Raw genomic sequence first — 17,794 nt, forward strand, 5'->3', positions numbered from 1 at the left:
CCAGGTCTCCTAGTTTGCTCTGAAACCTTGGGCAAGCTGGGGCCCCTGACTCAGCCTCAGTCTCACGTGTAAACTAGAATTGGTGATATCCTTCTCATATGATTGTTGCGAGGACTGACTTCCATAATGTAGCAAAAGTCCTTTGGAAAGGCTGGAACACATGGGAGGTTAATACTTATTAATACATGGTAGATACTAGATATTAATTTTGATGAACATTATAGCATATATTAACATTATATCATGCAATGATATACTAATACCAACAAAACCATAAATCTAAATACCCATATTATGGTAGTAAGACAAATGTTACTATTATTACATTATCAAGACCATAGCAACGATTTTCCTAATAGAAAGAGATGTTCAAAGATAACATTTTCCTCAAGATGTCTTGAGTTCCCTGGTGGCATCTAATCTTAACTGGGAAGATACCTGGATTATGTGTACGAAGGACTGGGGGGTGGGGTGGGACAGGGCCAGGGGGTGAGCACTGAACAGAGCTTTGAATGGTACACTTCCCATATCCCTTTTACCCCAGAGGTGTTTTCCAAAAAGTAAAATAAAATAAATAAAGATCATTAGGAAAATTTAATCCGGCTGGGGAAAGCTTCCACTATGACAGAAGGAAGAAAATTCATGACTAGCCCTCCCAGGCCTCACATTATAATTTCTTCTTCTGTCTTCATTCTGTTCTGGCCTTTGAAAAATGCCACTGTAAGTTCTGCCAAGATAAAGAGGGTGGTGTTTGAGCTTTAATGTGACCTTAGAAATCTAGGATTAAACATTGGACAGCCTGTCGAAGATAAGGAGAATTGAGAGGTTATCAAGACAAGACAAGTTAGCAAAAGGTTCAGCTTGGATTATCTGCATCGGATGTTGCTGGAGATCTAAACTCATGGTAGGCAGGCAGGGATTTTCACGGGCACTGAGTAACTCTCCAACAGGAGATGTGAAGAGGGAAAGGCTGCCGCCACAGGAACGTGACCCATAAGGGAGATTTTTTATACAGCCTGGGGAAGTAATAAAAGCTTCTCTCTTTCCATTTCTTGCTTTTAGCTACTTAGGCTTCCTGAAAATAAAACTAAATTTGCAGAAAGCAAGAAATACTGGATGCCCAGTGTGGTCCCTGAACCTGGAAGCTCTAGAGTACTAGCCTGAGGATAGAGAAGGTTGGCTGGTTTTCTGAGAGTGCCCTGGAGGCAACAGAGCGCGGTGGAATAAGACAGCATTACCTTGATCACCGCCTTGGAGAAGATGGGAATTCCCATTTTGGCTGCTCTACTAGTTGTGTCACTGGGAGCAAATGAGTTACATGGTTAGAACTCATTTTCTTTCTCAGTGAAATCAGAATAGTATCGCATGCTGCCTTTGTCCCAGGCTCTCTGTGAGGACTGCTTTGTAGGCTGAAGGGCTGTCCAAGGTGGCAACTGCTGTCTGGAGCCGACTCCTCCCAGAGCCTGCATCCCAGGCCTGTTGCCCCCCTGCCCCTACCCTTGGAGCCCTGTCCTCTGCTCCTGATTCATCCCCTCTGTGCCTGTGGGGTTCATCCTAGCTGCAGGCTGCCTCTGAGGGAGAAGACCAAACCCTGGGGAATCGGGTGGGTGGATTTCACATCTCACAGCAATCCCTGGTGTGCTTACACACCCTGATCAGCGGATCATGGTGTCCAAGGAGCAGACAGACAGGGAAATACCATGGCTTAATGGCTCAGTGCTGCTCTAAGAAAAACAGACCTGGGTGGAAATACTTTCTCCACCCAGGCTTGGGGATGCCCACCTAAATAAATACTATAATGTACTTATCCCTTGGGGTGGTTGGGAATGTTTTAAAAAGAACCATGGAAATTCATTCAACAAGTAGGACATGTCTCCTACATGCCCGGCAGCACTGCAAGCTCTGGGGATACCTTACTTAGGGGATCCCTTAAGCAGACATGGTCTCTTACCCATAGAAGCATATATTTCATTGGGGTGGGGGCAGCAGGCAATAAACAAGCAAATAAACGAATAACATAACTTCAGACAGTACAGAGCCCGGTGATTAAAGTATTACAGGGCGATGTGACAGAGTACATGGAACTAGGGGAACAGTGTCATCTAACTCGGTGGTCAGGGAAGGGTCCCGAAGAGCTAAAGCAGTTTCCTTTCCTAACCAATCTCGACCGTTTTGCAAGGACCTTAGCTCTTTTATGTTGTCTACAATCTGCTCGTTTTATAGATGCACAAGTGCAGGCCAGAAATGACAAGATCATCCAGCATAAAGACCTCACCCTGGGCTTCCCTGGTGGCGCAGGTGGTTAAGAATCCGCCTGCCAATGCATGGGACACAGGTTTGAGCCCTGGTCTGGGAAGATCCCACATGCTGCGGAGCAACTAAGCCCGTGTGCCACAACTACTGAGCCTGTGTTCTAGAGTCCACGAACCACAACTACTGAAGCCCATGTGCCTAGAGCCCATGCTCCCCAACAAGAGAAGCCACTGCAATGAGAACCCTGTGCACCGCAACAGAGTAGCCCCCACTCGCCGCAACTAGAGAAAGCCCGTGCAGAGCAACGAAGACCCAACGCGGCCAAAAAAATAAGAAAATAATAAATAAATTAATTAACTAAAGAAAAAGACCCCGCCTTGTGTTCTTTCCTATCCACCACAGGCTCTTCACAGTTATATCCTCTTGGCCCTTATGCCTGGAGTCCAGTCAAAATGACCTACCTATCTGCATGGTTATTCCTATCAGCGGTTGGCAAATCTTTTAGATAATTTCTACTCACGAGAAGTTGACTGTATCTAGTATTTTTGTTTCATTTCCCTGCAGTGGAAATGCAGGCATCTGTGGGAGAAGGATAGGGGTATGTTCCCACTCCCTCTCCCACTTTGTTTCTCCATTTGAAATTTTGCACAATAGTGTAAAGAAAAGTTCTTACATCCTCTCTTCCTCTGCCTAAACTTTTCAGTATTTTCCAGACCTTCACATATTTTAAGCATAGGCTTTGCAAGACACGGAAACAACCTAAGTGTCCACTGATGTAAAATGGATAAAGAAAATGTGATATATCACACACACACACACACACACACACACACACACACAAAATATTATTCAGCCATAAAAAGGAAGGAAATTCTGTCATTTGCAACATTATGCCAAGTGAAATAAGTCAGACAGAGGAAGACAGATGCTGTGTGGAATCTAAAAAAAAAAAATTAGAGCTCATAGATACAGGGAACGGACTGGCGGTTGTGGCCAGAGGCAGGATGTAGGAGATGGGAGAAATGGGCGAGGGGGGTCAAAAGGTACAAACTTCCAGTTATACAATAAGTAAGTTCTGAGGATGTAATGTACAGCATGGCAACTATAGTTAACAATCCTGTTAACAATATTTGAAGGTTGCAAGGAGAGTATATCTTAGAGGTTCTGATCACAAGAAAACAAAACTTTGTAACTATGTGAGGTGACTGATACTGACTAGATTTATTGTGTAATCATTTCACAATTTATACATATATCAAATCATTATGTTGTATACCTAAAACAAATACAATGTGATATGTCAATTATATCTCAATAAAACTGGGGAAAAAACATATTTCAAAAAAGGAGCATTGGCTTGGGAGGAGAGAGAAGGGGAGTTAAAGACTCAGCTCTGTCACCGACTAGCATGTGACTCTGGGTGAATTGCTTAACCTCACCAAGCCTCGGTTTCCTCATCTGTAAAATGTGGATCACAACAATGCCCACCTCAGAGAATGGTAGTGAGGATGAAGTGAGATGACTGAATTATAACACAACATGTTTGACACTAACTCCTCAAAAAATAACACACTTAGGAAGTAAACATGACTATTATCCTATATGACAGATGAGGGAAGGAAGATGCAGAGGGATTTCATAACCTGCTCAGGGTCACTCAGGCGCTAAGGGAAAGAGCTGGGATTATGTCAGGAGGAAATGCAGTTCTTACGGTGTGGGACAGAGAGTAAACATTCAAAACAGTCCAGCATTTGTGACTCTGCTCTACTACAATGTGTTCTGCAAATGTCAATGGGATGATTTGTCTTTCTGGAAAAATGAGTAATGCCCCATTGCTCCAAAGGTTTCTGCTCTTTAACTAGTCCATTCCCCAGTGGCTAAACTGTCATTTTATCATCATAGCCTTGGAGCCAAACTGAGAGTGTGAATTCACATGTTGGCATTGTTCATATTCTCTCTCTTAAAGCTTGGGCCTTTGGAAACACAATCGTATTTATTTTAATAAAACTGCTTTATGGCTTGTTTGCCCTCTAAATTCCCTTTGCTCTTTGGGGAAAGCTGCTGACAGGCAGTGAGGCTTTGCTGTGGCCCCTGTGCTGGGATTGTAATTAAGGACCGCGGAGAGGGAGACTGGGGAGGGGGCAGCAGAGGGGACAATAGGGCAGTGCTTTTATTCCAGGGTCTGGCTTCTCGTCTCTTGTCAGAGGCAAGGGAGATTACCCCTGACCTGCTGGCTTAGACACCAGGGCCAGGCCCTGGATAAACAGGCAGGATAAACAGCTCTGTCCGTGGTCAAGAGTTACTCCTTTTAAAAGGCTTGAATGAAAAAAAAAAAAAAAAAGCTTGAATGTGTGGAAAATGGCAGGGTGGGGTCTGTCGGGCCTCTGCCTCTTTAAAATCTCATGAGTTTGCTCTCTGTAAATCAGCAGCAGGTTATAGTTGCCGGTCTTTAGACGGATAGGTTTCTTCCTGTGAAGGTAGTTTGTCATTCTGTTGTTACTACAATTAAAGGACTCTGCCGGGCTTCCCTGGTGGCGCAGTGGTTGAGAGTCCGCTTGCTGATGCAGGGGACACGGGTTCGTGCCCCAGTCTGGGAGGATCCCACATGCCGCGGAGCGGCTGAGCCTGTGGGCCATGGCTACTGAGCCTGTGCGTCCGGAGCCTTGCTCCGCAACGGGAGAGGCCACAACAGTGAGAGGCCCATGTACCGCAAAAAAAAAAAAAAGGAGTCTGCCTCCCTTGAAATGTTATGTTGCCCCAGGGAAAGTTAAAACCAATGAAATGTTTATAGGTTGTCAACCTGGAAGGAATCGTGGAGTGGAGTGTTTGTCAACATGAAGGCAGAGAGCCACCTCCATGGGGACTGTCTGGACTGTTTGCTGGAATTGCGGTCCTGAACCTTAACCCACCTACTTTATCACAATCCTTGGGTTGTGGGCCCAGGGATCTCAATTTTTAATAAGTTCCCTCAGGTTATTCTAACGCCCAGTGATGCTTGAGGGACACAGATATGGAGAAACAGATTCAGTCACTGAATTACAGATCGAGATACTGAAACACTGAAATTTGTCCCCAAGGAGAGATAAAGACAATATTCTGGTTTTCTGACTCTTACACAAAAGTTTTTGGGTTTTGTTTGTTTGTTTGTTTGTTTTCATTTCGGGACATCCCAGTCCTTTTAGCTTCGTGGAAACTATAATATCCTTCACAAACTTTACATTGGGGTCTGGTTATCCAAGGTCAAGGCTTAGCTGAGACGGGAGGCCAGGAGCTTTGGCCAATCCAAGCTTTATTATTGCTCAAACCAGGAGAAATAGATTTGGGTGAAAATAACTAATTAAAATGTAATAGCAACGTCAAGGAAGAAGAGGTAGATTAAAAAGAATAAGGATATCTGTTGGTTTGTGATCTATAGCTTGACCAAGAACGTTTCCTTACTACACAAGGCTCTATCTCTTTAAGGCAACTTTATGCTGACATGGCTGTCTCTAGTTTGCAAAAATGTCTTATGCCTGTCACATATTTCAAAATGCTTTCCTGTCCGTGACCCTGTTTGATATCCATACCACTCTAGTAAGATAAGTGTTAGCATATTCATTTAAGGGATGAGATTCAGAGAATTAAAGAGACTTTCTTAAGTCTAGATAGCAACTGACTCAAGCATACAGCATTTTAGAAGGGATATTACCATGCATTTTTTTTTCAGAGTTTGCTATGTGCCAGGCAGCTCTCTGAGCCTCTGACGTGAATTTTCTCATGTACTCCTCATGACTCCTTTTTGTACTTGTCTAACTTAAACCTCATCCCAGCTCAACAGGAAAACAGTATGTGACTGATGAAGAAGCTAAGGTATAGTGAAGAAATCACCTCTTGGTCATGTCATTCATCTACTCATTTAACAAATATATGTTGAGCTTTTCAGTTCTGGACATTTATTTAGGCTCTAGGAATAGAGACATAAGATGAGACTCTGTTGTCATAGAGATTACACTTGACTGGGGAGAGAGAACCACTAAACAAGTTGAATACATAAACATAGAAATTGCTCTGAGATGAATCAAGAAGAGGCAGGCCTTAAGCAGTATGTGGGCCCAGGAAGTGCTCTGTTTTGGACACTGTGGTCAGATGCTTGTACTAGGGCTGACACTTGAAGTTGGTGAGGAAGGAGCATGCCGCTGACTGGGGAAGAACAAGGGCAAAGGCCCAAATGTGATGGGCATATGTCTCCTGGTCCAGCGAAGAGGCTGAAGCAGAGTGATCTGGGGGACAGCAGTGGGAGATGGGTCTGGGAGACAGCTGGAGGGAGAGTCCTCAGTGGTGGGGAAAGTCCTGACTGAGAGGCAGGAAGCCGTTGCAGGGTTCTGAGCAGTGGAGTGACACCAGGGACACATCTGAGAAATGCCACAGGGGAAATGACTACAGAGGGCAAGGGTGGAACCTACCCAAGGCCGTATGCCTATGAAGTGTCCAGAGGTGTAGGTGGGGGCAGGTGTGTTCTCCATTTTTACATCTGGCCCCCTGGGGAGGCAGAGCTCAGCCCCACAGGCAGGTTTTTCTCATGTTCTGTGTATCCTGTGGTCAACTTCCTCCTGCCACACACAGGGAATCTCCCTCTGTCCAGGGGTTGTTGCCCTTTCTGGCAACCAGCAGACAGAGGCCCACTGAGGCAGGCCAGCGGGCAGAGCCGGCCCAGAGCCTCCCAGGCTGCAGCCTTGGGGAGCCCCACTCACCTTGGACTTCTCTTGATGTAGCTCTATCTGGATGTCTGTGAGCTTGGTCCTGAGGTCTTCGTTGGCAGCTTGAAGGGCGACAATGAGCGCCTCGGGCTTCTCGCCCTTATTTCGCCCTTTCTTGGACATTGTTCCTCTCTGAATGGAGTCTGTTGGTGTTTAATTCCTCTCAAGCAGGGGCTGCCATGTTACTGCTGCTTCTCCCGGGTGCGATGGCTCAGCAGCTACTGCGTGCTGCCCCTCGGGAAGGTCTCCTCAGCCGCTGTCCTAGAAGCCCTGGGAGAGGCAGAGACAGCAGTTACCGCTGTGACCAAGACCTGGGCCACGTGCCCGTCAGGCACTCAGCCTGAGCCGCCTGCACGAGCCTCCTCCCTAGGGCTCCTGTCCACTTGGTGCTTCAATTTAGGGCCGGCTTTCTAAAGGGCGAGTTTGGTCATGTCAACGCCCTGCTTAAAACCCTTCAAAGACCTATGAAGACATATATGAGTATACCTTTCACACCTCAGAGTGCTCCTTATGCCTGAACCTGCCCATTCTCCTAGCCTCACCTCCTCCACATCACTCACTTATACCCTGGCCGTAAGGAATGTCTTTTTCTGATTCTTCCTCTCTTCGCATAAGGACTTTTCATTTTTCTCCATCCTCTGCCCAGCCTGCTCACATGATCCTCCCCGTATCCTCATCCTCACACGCTGCCACACAGACAGGTTAGTCTGACTAACCTTTATGACTCCATCAGGTCTCAGCTGGCATATCAGTTCCTCCTCGAAGCCTCCCACCTTACCCCCAGGTTAATACATGCCCTTGTTATTCAAGTGCGGTCACCTCCATAATCTGTAAGCTTTGTAAGAGCAGGAATGTGTTGTTTGTATTTACAACTTGCTTCTCAGGGTCCATCACAAGACCTGGGACATACCAGGCACTTAATTAGTATTTGTGAAAGGAAGTCACCTATATGATGACCTATGGTCGCCCTACAGAGAGACCCAACTTTAAGAAAATCTGATATATAAAGATCTAGAATTATACAGTGGATAAACTGGGAGAAGTGGGGATTAATTATGCTGAGTTAATTGGGTCACTCACTTATTCATTTAGTCAATAGGCTTGTATATGTTGTGCTAAGTACAGTATGTTGAAATTGAAATTGTTAGCTTTCCAAGGCAAAAACAACAACAAACCTTTATCCCTATCTATCTATCTATCTATCTTCATCATCATCACCATCATCTATCTGATAACTGCCTTAAAAAAATAAACACTAGTTGTTTCAAAAATATAGACTTCTCAAGAGAGAAGTAAGGAGTAAGGAGGGCTCCCTGAAGACGGTGGCATTGCCTGGAACTTGAGGAGCGGGTAGGATTGTAACAGGTAGAGAAACAGGTGAACCTTGGGTGAAGGAAACAGCAGGTGACAAGATACAGCAAACAGAAAGCACAGTAACTATTCTCGGGGAAACGGGGGCCTGATTAGTTACAACCCAGGATATGGTTGGTGGGCATTAATGCTAGAAAGGTTGCCTGGAAATGATAGATTCTGGGAGACCTGGTATGCCATCCTTAGAATTATGGAATCTTTTATTTATTTATTTATTTTTCAGTAAGTAACAAGGAAGCTGTAGGAGCTCTTGGCAGGTAGATGCCCTGATACAGCAGTACTTTGGCATGGTTATTCTGGTGGCAGAGAGGGGAGAGAATGAAGGCAGGGAGACCAGATAGAAGGCTATTAAACTTGCCAAGGTGAAGGATGATGAAGGCCTAGTCCGAACAGTAGAAAGAGGAGAGAAAAAAGAGAGATGTATCTTGATTTACAAATTCTTAAATGTGTCATAGGGACAAGGAGGTAAGGAAAATATGAATACTAAACTGTTAAGAGTCCATGCAAAAAAAACATGACTAGATAAAGAAGATACTAGAGAGTTTCCCATGCAACCTTTCAGAAAATTGAGTATTGTGTACATCTAGGTGCTTCAGTCCAGAACTAAGGGGAATTCCTGCTGATGACCCATATGTTCTAGCAGCTGCTGCTCTACCAAGACCCCTGGTATTCAGCCTTGAGGACCATGCTGGGATCCTGGACTTTCTGCCATCTACCCATGAGCACTGGGGCCATGCCCTTTGGAGAGTGTCCCTAGGGAAAGGGGATAGGAAAAGGTTAGGAAGTTGGATCCGCCTGTCTCCAGCCGTCACGGACCTGTCCACCATATTCCACCCTCGGCTAGATGCTGGAGTTGTCCTTCATGCTTGTTTTGCGAATGTTGCGAAATCATTAAAGTGTATGGCTGGGAGACTTCTAAGTGGTTACCATTCTTTGCTTTTAGAACTGAAATGAATTCAACAAGCATTTATTGAAAATTTGTATGACAAACACCACTAGGCACAAAGATAAGTAAGACAGTACTTAACTCCAAGCAGGTTCTGGGTGAGTAAACTCACATGTATACAGTTAACAGGTTTCTCTTCCTCTAGTTGCTCTCTAGATGTTGCTGGTCCCCAGGGCTTCGTCCAGGTTATCTCCACTGGCCCCACCTACAGGGTTATGACTCTCAGTGCTATATCCATAGCCCTGACCATTCCCCAAACCCCAGACTCATGTATTCAACTGCTTCCTTACCAAATCCACTTGGACATCCAATTGGTATCTCAAACCTAACTTAACTAATACAGAGGTCTTTTTTACTAGTTCCTCAAAAACCTATCCTCCCCAAGTTTTCCCATATCAATAAACGGCACCAGCACATGCCCAGTTATTCCAGATCTAAGCTTAGAAATCATCCTTTTTTTTTTTTTTTTATCCCTTATTTCCCTTATCCGGTCCACTAGGAAGTCTGGTTTGTTTTACCTATAAAATATGTCTCACTTTGGTCAACTTCTCTCAAACCCCTATGGTGCTGTCACAACACAGAGGAAAGGACAGTTTGGGAAAAGCTTCCCAGTCACTTCCTGGCCATATCGTCATCTTGAACGAAGAATGGGCTTTTCTAACTGGAGATACTTAAATGGCAGAGGAAGGAACTTGAGAAAAACATGGAGCCACACAACTGATGTATGTAGAGAAGGTTGTGAACTGGGAGAAGAGAGACTGGGGTTAGATTTCACAGGCTCCTGAATAATTGATGATTAAATTTAATTCATAATGATTAGATTTCATTATGGAGAAATGGAGAAACATAGCAGCCTTTGCATATAAGTGTAATAATAATAAAAGCTTACAGTGACTGATTGCCATGAGCCTGTCATTGGATTTAGCAATTAAAATACTGCTCTCATCTAATGCTCACTAAACATAGTGGGGGAAATAAAATGATTCACAGAAAGATTAAGTAACTTGCCTAAGAGGACTGAGTGGAAAGCTGGTGAGGCCCAGATTCAAATCCAGGCAGTTTGAAACTGAGACCCAAGGTGTGTACCCTGGGCTAGCCTGCCTCATATTTGCGTTTTAGAAAGGTAGCTCCAGCAGTGTGATGGAGGATGAGTTACTAAGGAGGGAGAGACTGGAGGCAGGAAATTAGTAAGTCTGCTTCAATGGTCCAGGCGAGAAATAATGCAGCCCTGAATGAGGCCATGGCCGTGGGGATGAAAAAGGAGGTGGCAGCTCTGTCACACGGAGACTTTGATGGAATCATGTCCTACTTTTAAACATTACATGCTTCTGTCCCATTGTAAATAACGAGTACCAGCTCTCTGTCATTGCTTGCAGCAAGAATGTGCAAGGCAACAGCCATATTTTACATTTTAATTTATAATCCTTTCCAAAAAATATAAAATATGTGCCTGACTTCACATATTTTTAGTCTGGGAATTATTGTGAACTTCATCCCATAAAAGCTGGGAAAAAGAATAGGAGTAATAAATTAGACATGTTCAGGAGAGAAAAAAGCATCACAGGAATTTGAGGATGGAATCAATTTATAGATACCTTGAGGTAAGCAGCTGTTCATACGTATGGCCCTACATAGCCCTCTGTTGGAGAGCAACTTTCCAAAGTCTTTTCCAGTTGTGACGCGTGCCTGACAATCTCATGATTCTCATATATAATTTCACTAAAATGCTTCTGTTGCTTTGTGCTGCCCCCTCCCCGTTTTGGACAGCTTTATTGAGGTATAATTCACATATCATAAAATTCATAACTCAGTTTTTTAGCATATTTACAAGGTTGCACGACCATTACCACAATCCATTTTAGAACTTTTCATCATGCCAAAGAGAAAACCCATACCTGTCAGCAGTCACTTCCCATTGCCCACCAAACTCTCCCAACCCAGGCAATCACTAATTTACTTTTTCTCTCTATAGATTTGTCTATTCTGGATATTTTGTATAAATGGAATCATACAATATGTGGATTTTTTTTTAATTAACTGGCTTCTTCTACTTCAAAAGAGTCACCCATAATACAGCATGTATCAATATTTCATTTCTTTTTATTGCGGAATAATATTCCATTGTATGGTTGAAACTGAATTTTATTTATCCCTTCATCAGTTAATGGGCACTTGTGCTGTCTTTCCTTAAGCAGTTTGAGGTCAGCCTTCAAGAAAGGCTGCCACATGCAGAGGGACACCACCCCTCAAAGGAGCGTGCTCCAGAGCATAAAGGAGAGCTTGAAGGGATCACTGCACACAGATGGAATGTTTCTGGGCCACCCTCAGAGCCCCTGTCGCTGATAACATCTGATGTAGCAGATGATCTGGAGGAGAGATAGAAGCCTTGTTCAACTAAGGGCCAATCCTGGTGGGGGTGGGTGGGCAGGGGGAGACGGCTTCATAACTTAAAAAAACTTGAAGGAATTTTAAGTGATCCCTAGGTTTACAGCTCTTAACTGCAATGATGGTAGTGCTAGCCTCAGGCAATGCGGTGAGGTACCAAAGGTGAGAATTTTAGCTTATACTCTGGTCCTACCCTGTCCTTAATCAGATACCTCCCATAGCCACCGAGGCTGAATTTCTCTGCAACCAAGTCTCTGATAAAGATACCAGAAAATTTAGAGACAGGCTCTCAGGAGCAATTGCATTTTAAAATAAGGACCACTGCTTGAGAGCAAATCTTAATGTAGGAATATATTATCAATGGAAGAGTTATAGTCATCATTCATTCATTCATTCAGTAGACATTTATTGAGGAGGAAATACAGTGTAGTGTTAATTTCTCATTTAAGATTTTAAACTATTTCTATAAACAACTTTGTTAGGAAAAGAAAACTCAATTTTTTTTTTTCTGTACACAGACCCTCAAGAAAGATTCTGAGATCCATTATTTCCTCTTTGTATGGTAAGCAATCTTTGATATTCCAAAACCTTGGAGTGCTGGTCTATAATATTCTAGATCATCATAGCTTTTGTACAGATAATTATTATACTTCATCTACTTACTCACCTCATACTGTGACAGCTGAATACTACTACTACTGCTAATTATCATCATCATTATTATTATTGACCATTTACTACTGCCGGCCACTGGGCTAAGCTGTTTACATGCATTATATTTTTAATGCTCTGAGGTAGGAACACAAGTCATCTAGTCTAGTCTCAAATGTATGACTTATGAATACTTTTTATAGCTATCCCCACTGGGAGGGATTGCCATGTAAATAATGAACTGCAAGTTTGAAGATGTAATGAGTGCTGTAACAGGGAAGCAAACCAGGCACTACTGGAGCACAGAGGAGGAGACCCAATTCCCTGGGGGGGACTAGGGCTGCTTCTAACAGAAGGGATGGCTGAGCAGAGTCTTGAACGATGAGAGATGATTTGTCACGTGGTTGAGGAAATAAGGAAGAAGTGAATAAATGTTATATGAGAAGATTTCGTAAGAATTATGTATATGCCAAGACTATTGATTAACTCGAGTTGGGGGAGGATGGAGGAGGGAGAAGAGAGAATTTGGAAAGGGCTCATTTTTATATCTGATACTAAGCGCATCTCTATTCTTACACCTCATGTAAAAGATTAAATTTGGGGGAGAAGGGTTCCACATGCTGAGCTGTAGACTAAAAAATTGTTTAATAATAGTGCTATTGAAATCTTTCTATATGTCAAACACAGTATTTACCATTGCACATATAGTCTCTCTCTAAAACATGTTCTTGATGTAGATATCATTTTCCCATTATGCAAGAGAAGACATTAAAAATTCTAAATCTGCCCAACTTTACACAGCTTGCATGTCTATGAGCCATTCATTGATTCAGTTGTTTCTTGACAGCCCATGATATGTCTGTCAAAGTTTAAAATCAGGTCAGCCTGATTCGAAAACATTCATTTTAACCACTCCATAGCACTTGTCTCTCCTTTAGGATCAGAAAGGGAATATCTTTTTTTTTCCTTTTTTTCTATCTATTATTAGCTTTAAAATTCTCAGATGAATCAAAAATAAGTCTTGCTCTATAGAAATCAAAGCATAAGGCTGCAAACACATTTCTTGTCCAGGGTGTTTCAAAGATGTAACACAAGGCTGCGTATCATTATTGCAGCAATGCGCTGAGCCCTGATTGAAGTAGTCACTTAGGGCATTTCAGTGATAAATCCCATTCTTCAGGGCACTTATAACCTAGCAGTTAACATTTTTCCTGTGTGAAATAGGGTAAGAGAAGGGAGTACTTTACTCCTGCAAAACAGTGCACACAAAATAGCTATTAAGTCTTAAATGATCACATGAGACAGGTAATTAAATAAGATGGGATTGGAAGCCTTCATCTAGGGCTGTGGTTGAAAAACTTCGTATAGTGTCGACCTGGTTCCTTCAGACAGTCTGACAAAATACAACCAATAGTAGTAAACAGTAATTAGTAATATTTCCCGTGTATTCATTCAGATGGGGTAACAGAGACTTAGTGAAGATTAATGATTGACCTTCATTCAGCCCTGAGCTGGTAAGTACTGACTGGGGAAGATTTAATCCAAGCCGTTTGACTGTACAGCCCATGTCTTCACTCTATCACTCAGTGCCTCTCTTGGAGGGTGGTGATGAAAATTCCATGGACTAAGGCAGGTGAAGGGTTTAGCACGGTATGTATCCAATAAGAGGTCTTTTTAAAAATGCCTCTTTGAACACTTCATAGCTGCCAATCACTGGTCTTGGCACTGAGTAAATAAATGAAGACAGACATAATCCCCAGCTCATGGAGGTAACATGTTAGTTGGGAGGGGCACACAATAAGCATGATAAATAAATAAGTACTCTGCTAGATTATGACAAAGTTCTATGGGGAAAAATAAAAGCATGGAAGGTGATGGGAAGTGTCCAGGTAGGTTGTGATTTTAGATAACGGAAAGCCTAACCAAGCAGGTGTTAGTTGGCTAAAGACTGGAAGGGGTGAGCCATGCAGATGCCCGGGCGGAAGCATTCCAGGAGTGCAGGGCAAGGATAAGAGCTCAGCAGTGGGCACAGACATCCAAGTTCCAGGAGCTGAAGGAAGCCAGCCAGGCTGGAGAGAGTGAGCAAGCTAGGACAGCAGCCAAGTTGAGGGCAGGCATTAATGGGAAGGCAGCATGTGCAGACCATGCTGCGCTTCTTAGGCCATTTTACATTGACTTGGGTTTTTACTCAGAGTGAGGTCCCATTAGAGGGTTTGACAGGAGGGGTGCCCTGATCTGACTTGGGTTTTAGCATCTCACTGACTGCAATGGTAAGAGTAGAAGAATTTTCATAAGAGTGGAAGTAAGGAGACTGGCTTGGAAGCCACTGCAAAAAACCAGCTTAGAGATGGTGGTGGCTTAGGTCAGGGTGAGAGCTGTAGAGGTGGTAAGAGGGACCAGATATAAGCTGCTGTTAATCCTTTCTAAGTTGGTGTTTGGCCACAATTACAATGAATCAGTTGTTAAGCTGAGATGCAAAGTCACATAGAGCTGCATGAAGTATTAAACAGTACGCTAGAGTGTTTCTCTCTGAAATTTATTAAGCTCCCACTCTAAGAAAGGCATTATGCCAGGCACTGCAGATGAAAGAGATGAGGGTGACTATCCCCGCTCCTTTGAGAGCTTAACTCTAGTAAAAGGACAATATACCACAGCTATATGTGGAGGCAGAATGTGGCCGTATGCATTCTTCCAATGAATATCTGCTAGATGCGGTTTTAGGTGCTGAAGACCAATAGATAGAATGTAGATAGAAGAGACAAAAATCCCTGCTCTCATGGAGTTTATATTCTAGGAGAGCGAGACAAAAAACGAGCAAGAGAAATATATAAATTATATAGCATGTTAAAAGGTAACAATGAAGGACTTCATAAAGGTCAAACCCATACCTGCACAACACTGTAATAGGGAAAAATTAGGAACATTGTAACATCCATGTGAAAGGAACTGGCTTAATAAAGTGGTATGTCCAGCCTATAAACTAGTATACAATAGTTATAAGATACATAAGTAGATATAGTGAACCAATGAGACTAGCTGCACTTCAAGATATATTACTGAATCAAAAAAGCAATATGATGAACAAAACACAAAGTGTAATTTTTAATATACACACACACATATACCACCATGTGCACATATATGTATAAGAAGTCACAATACATTTTGGAAAGACACGGATGAAGGGATCAAAAAAGCTTCCCACATGCTTCACATCATTTGCTCCCAGGCCTCCAACTCCTCCCTTCTCAACTGTGGGTCAGTCTGCAGGTCATTCTCCAGAGCTGTGTGGCAGTGTGGCCGCTGCAAGATACATTGTGTCGTCCTCTGTGTGATAAGCCCCACCTTCATGACAGCTCTGACAGTGACATACTTTGATCTGTCTCTGGGAAAGCTGAGACCCTTAGAGTGGACAGGTCAGGCCTGGGCAAAAAAAAAAAATCTCTTCTGTTTCTTTCCTCTCTCCCAGGATCTTCCTGGGGGTGTGGAGGTGACTGGAGCCTCATTCTGGCCTCTTTCTCTCCCACCTTTGTTACCATCTTCTGGCCCAGTGCCTCACTCCACTCAGCCTTCCCAAGCTCAGTAAACATGATAAGCCACTCCAGCCAACATGCTAGCAGATAAGGTTTGTGTTTACAGATTCTCCCATCCCCCTGACATGTGAGTTTTATTTTAGAAAGGGGTTTAGGAGACACACGCATTGCATGAGATTTTATATGAGAAAATTAGTGTTAACCATAAACCACGGTACATAAACTCAGTTATGAAAATGATTAATATTAACTCTCCCGGACTTCCTTCGTGGCACAGTGGTTAAGAATCTGCCTGCCAATGCAGGGGACATGGGTTTGATCCCTGGTCTGGGAAGATCTCACATGCGGCGGAGCAACTAAGCCCATGTGCCCTGACTACTGAGCCTGTGCTCTAGAGCCTGCGAGCCACAACTACTGAGCCCGTGCGTCACAACTACTGAAGCCCGCGTGCCTAGAGCCCATGCTCTGCAACACGGGAAGCCACTGCAATGAGAAGCCTGCGTGCAGCAATGAACACCCAACACAGACAAAAACGAATAAATAAATAAATAAATAAATTTATAAATTTATAAAACAAAACAAAAAACTCTCCCACCTTTCCCACTGTACACAGATTAAATGTTATTGTTATTATTAACCTTCTCACCTCCTCCACAGTAGACAGATTGGGAAATGATATTAATAAATCTCCCCATCCCCCAGCCCTGCTTTTTCTGTCACTGGGAAGATATTTGCATGAACTGCGCTGGGCTTAAAAGGCCAAGGATTTTTAATCTTCCCTGGTCCTAGTACTGCCTAGCATTCTTTCTCCTTTTTTTCCTTTTTTTTTTTTTACAAGTTTATAAATTTACGAAGTGCTCGAACATGCTTTATCTTATTTAACATTCACAATGAGACTCTGAGACATACTATGATCCCCACTTTATGGATGACAAAACTGGCCCTCAAAAGCATGAAGTCACTTACCCAAGTTGTTACAAAGCTGGGATATAACCTAACTTGTCTTATTCCAAGCACTGTGTTCATGTAACACAACCCAAGCTTGGCCAAAAAGACTTTCTGTCCTACAGCCTCACCCGGAAGAGGGGAGTGTTTTTCCCTCTTTCTGCTCAAGGACACAGGAGGTGCTGTTGATTATTGGGATGCAGAGGAAGGAGCACTGGAACTACAGTGGAGGTGGCCAAGCTTGTGACTGTCCACAGCTGTGTGAGGGGACACCGAGTGGGAGCCTATGTGCTGCACCTGTGCCTCTTGAGTCTGCACGTCCTTGAGTTTGCACATTCTTGAGTCTTCACTCCTGTGTTTCCCTATGCATGCAACTGTTTCTGTGTCCTTCTTCCAAGTCATCAAATAGAATGCCCCTTCCTGCCTCAGGACCTTTACACATCCCACTCCCTCTGCAGGGTCTTCTTTTCCTTCAGAGTCTAATGATCTCAGCTCAAATGTAACTGACTGAGGGAAGTTGTTGTAGGTTGAATTGTGCTCCCTGATAAAGACATGGTCAAGTCCAAACACCCGGTACCATGAATGTGACATTATTTAGGAAACAGGGTCATTTCAGATGTAATCACGTTAAGACGAGGTCATACTGGATTAGGGCCCTAATCCAAGGACTGGTGTCCTTTTAAGAAAAGGAAAACTTTACACACAAACGCACAGACACAAAGGAGAGAAGGCCTGGACAATGGAAGCTGAGATTGGTGTGACACATCTACAAGCTAAGGAACACCAGGGATTGGCAGCAACCACCAGAAGCTAGGAGAGGAGGCATGAAGAGGTCTCCTCAGAGCCTCCAGAAAGAGCCAACTCTACTAATAACCGGATTTCAGATTTCTGGCCTCCAGAACTATAAGACGATACATTTCTGTCATTTTGCCACCGAGTTTGTGGTCATCACGTTAGCCCTAGGAAACTACAAC

The 17,794-nt window shown here is 43.5% G+C and overlaps 1 protein-coding gene across 1 annotated transcript in view; it reads right to left on the reverse strand.

Moving 5' to 3' along the window:
* JAKMIP2 (janus kinase and microtubule interacting protein 2) overlaps window positions 1-17,794 on the reverse strand; it is a 172,559-nt gene that overhangs the window by 61,590 nt on the left and 93,175 nt on the right. The window contains exon 2 of the mRNA XM_019924657.3: window positions 6,984-7,259. Within this exon, the coding sequence (XP_019780216.1) occupies window positions 6,984-7,112 (129 nt within the window). The 5' untranslated portion in view covers window positions 7,113-7,259. The remainder of the gene's footprint in view (window positions 1-6,983; window positions 7,260-17,794) is intronic.

Source organism: Tursiops truncatus, chromosome 3 (genome assembly GCF_011762595.2).
Source record: "Tursiops truncatus isolate mTurTru1 chromosome 3, mTurTru1.mat.Y, whole genome shotgun sequence".
NCBI lineage: Eukaryota > Metazoa > Chordata > Mammalia > Artiodactyla > Delphinidae > Tursiops > Tursiops truncatus.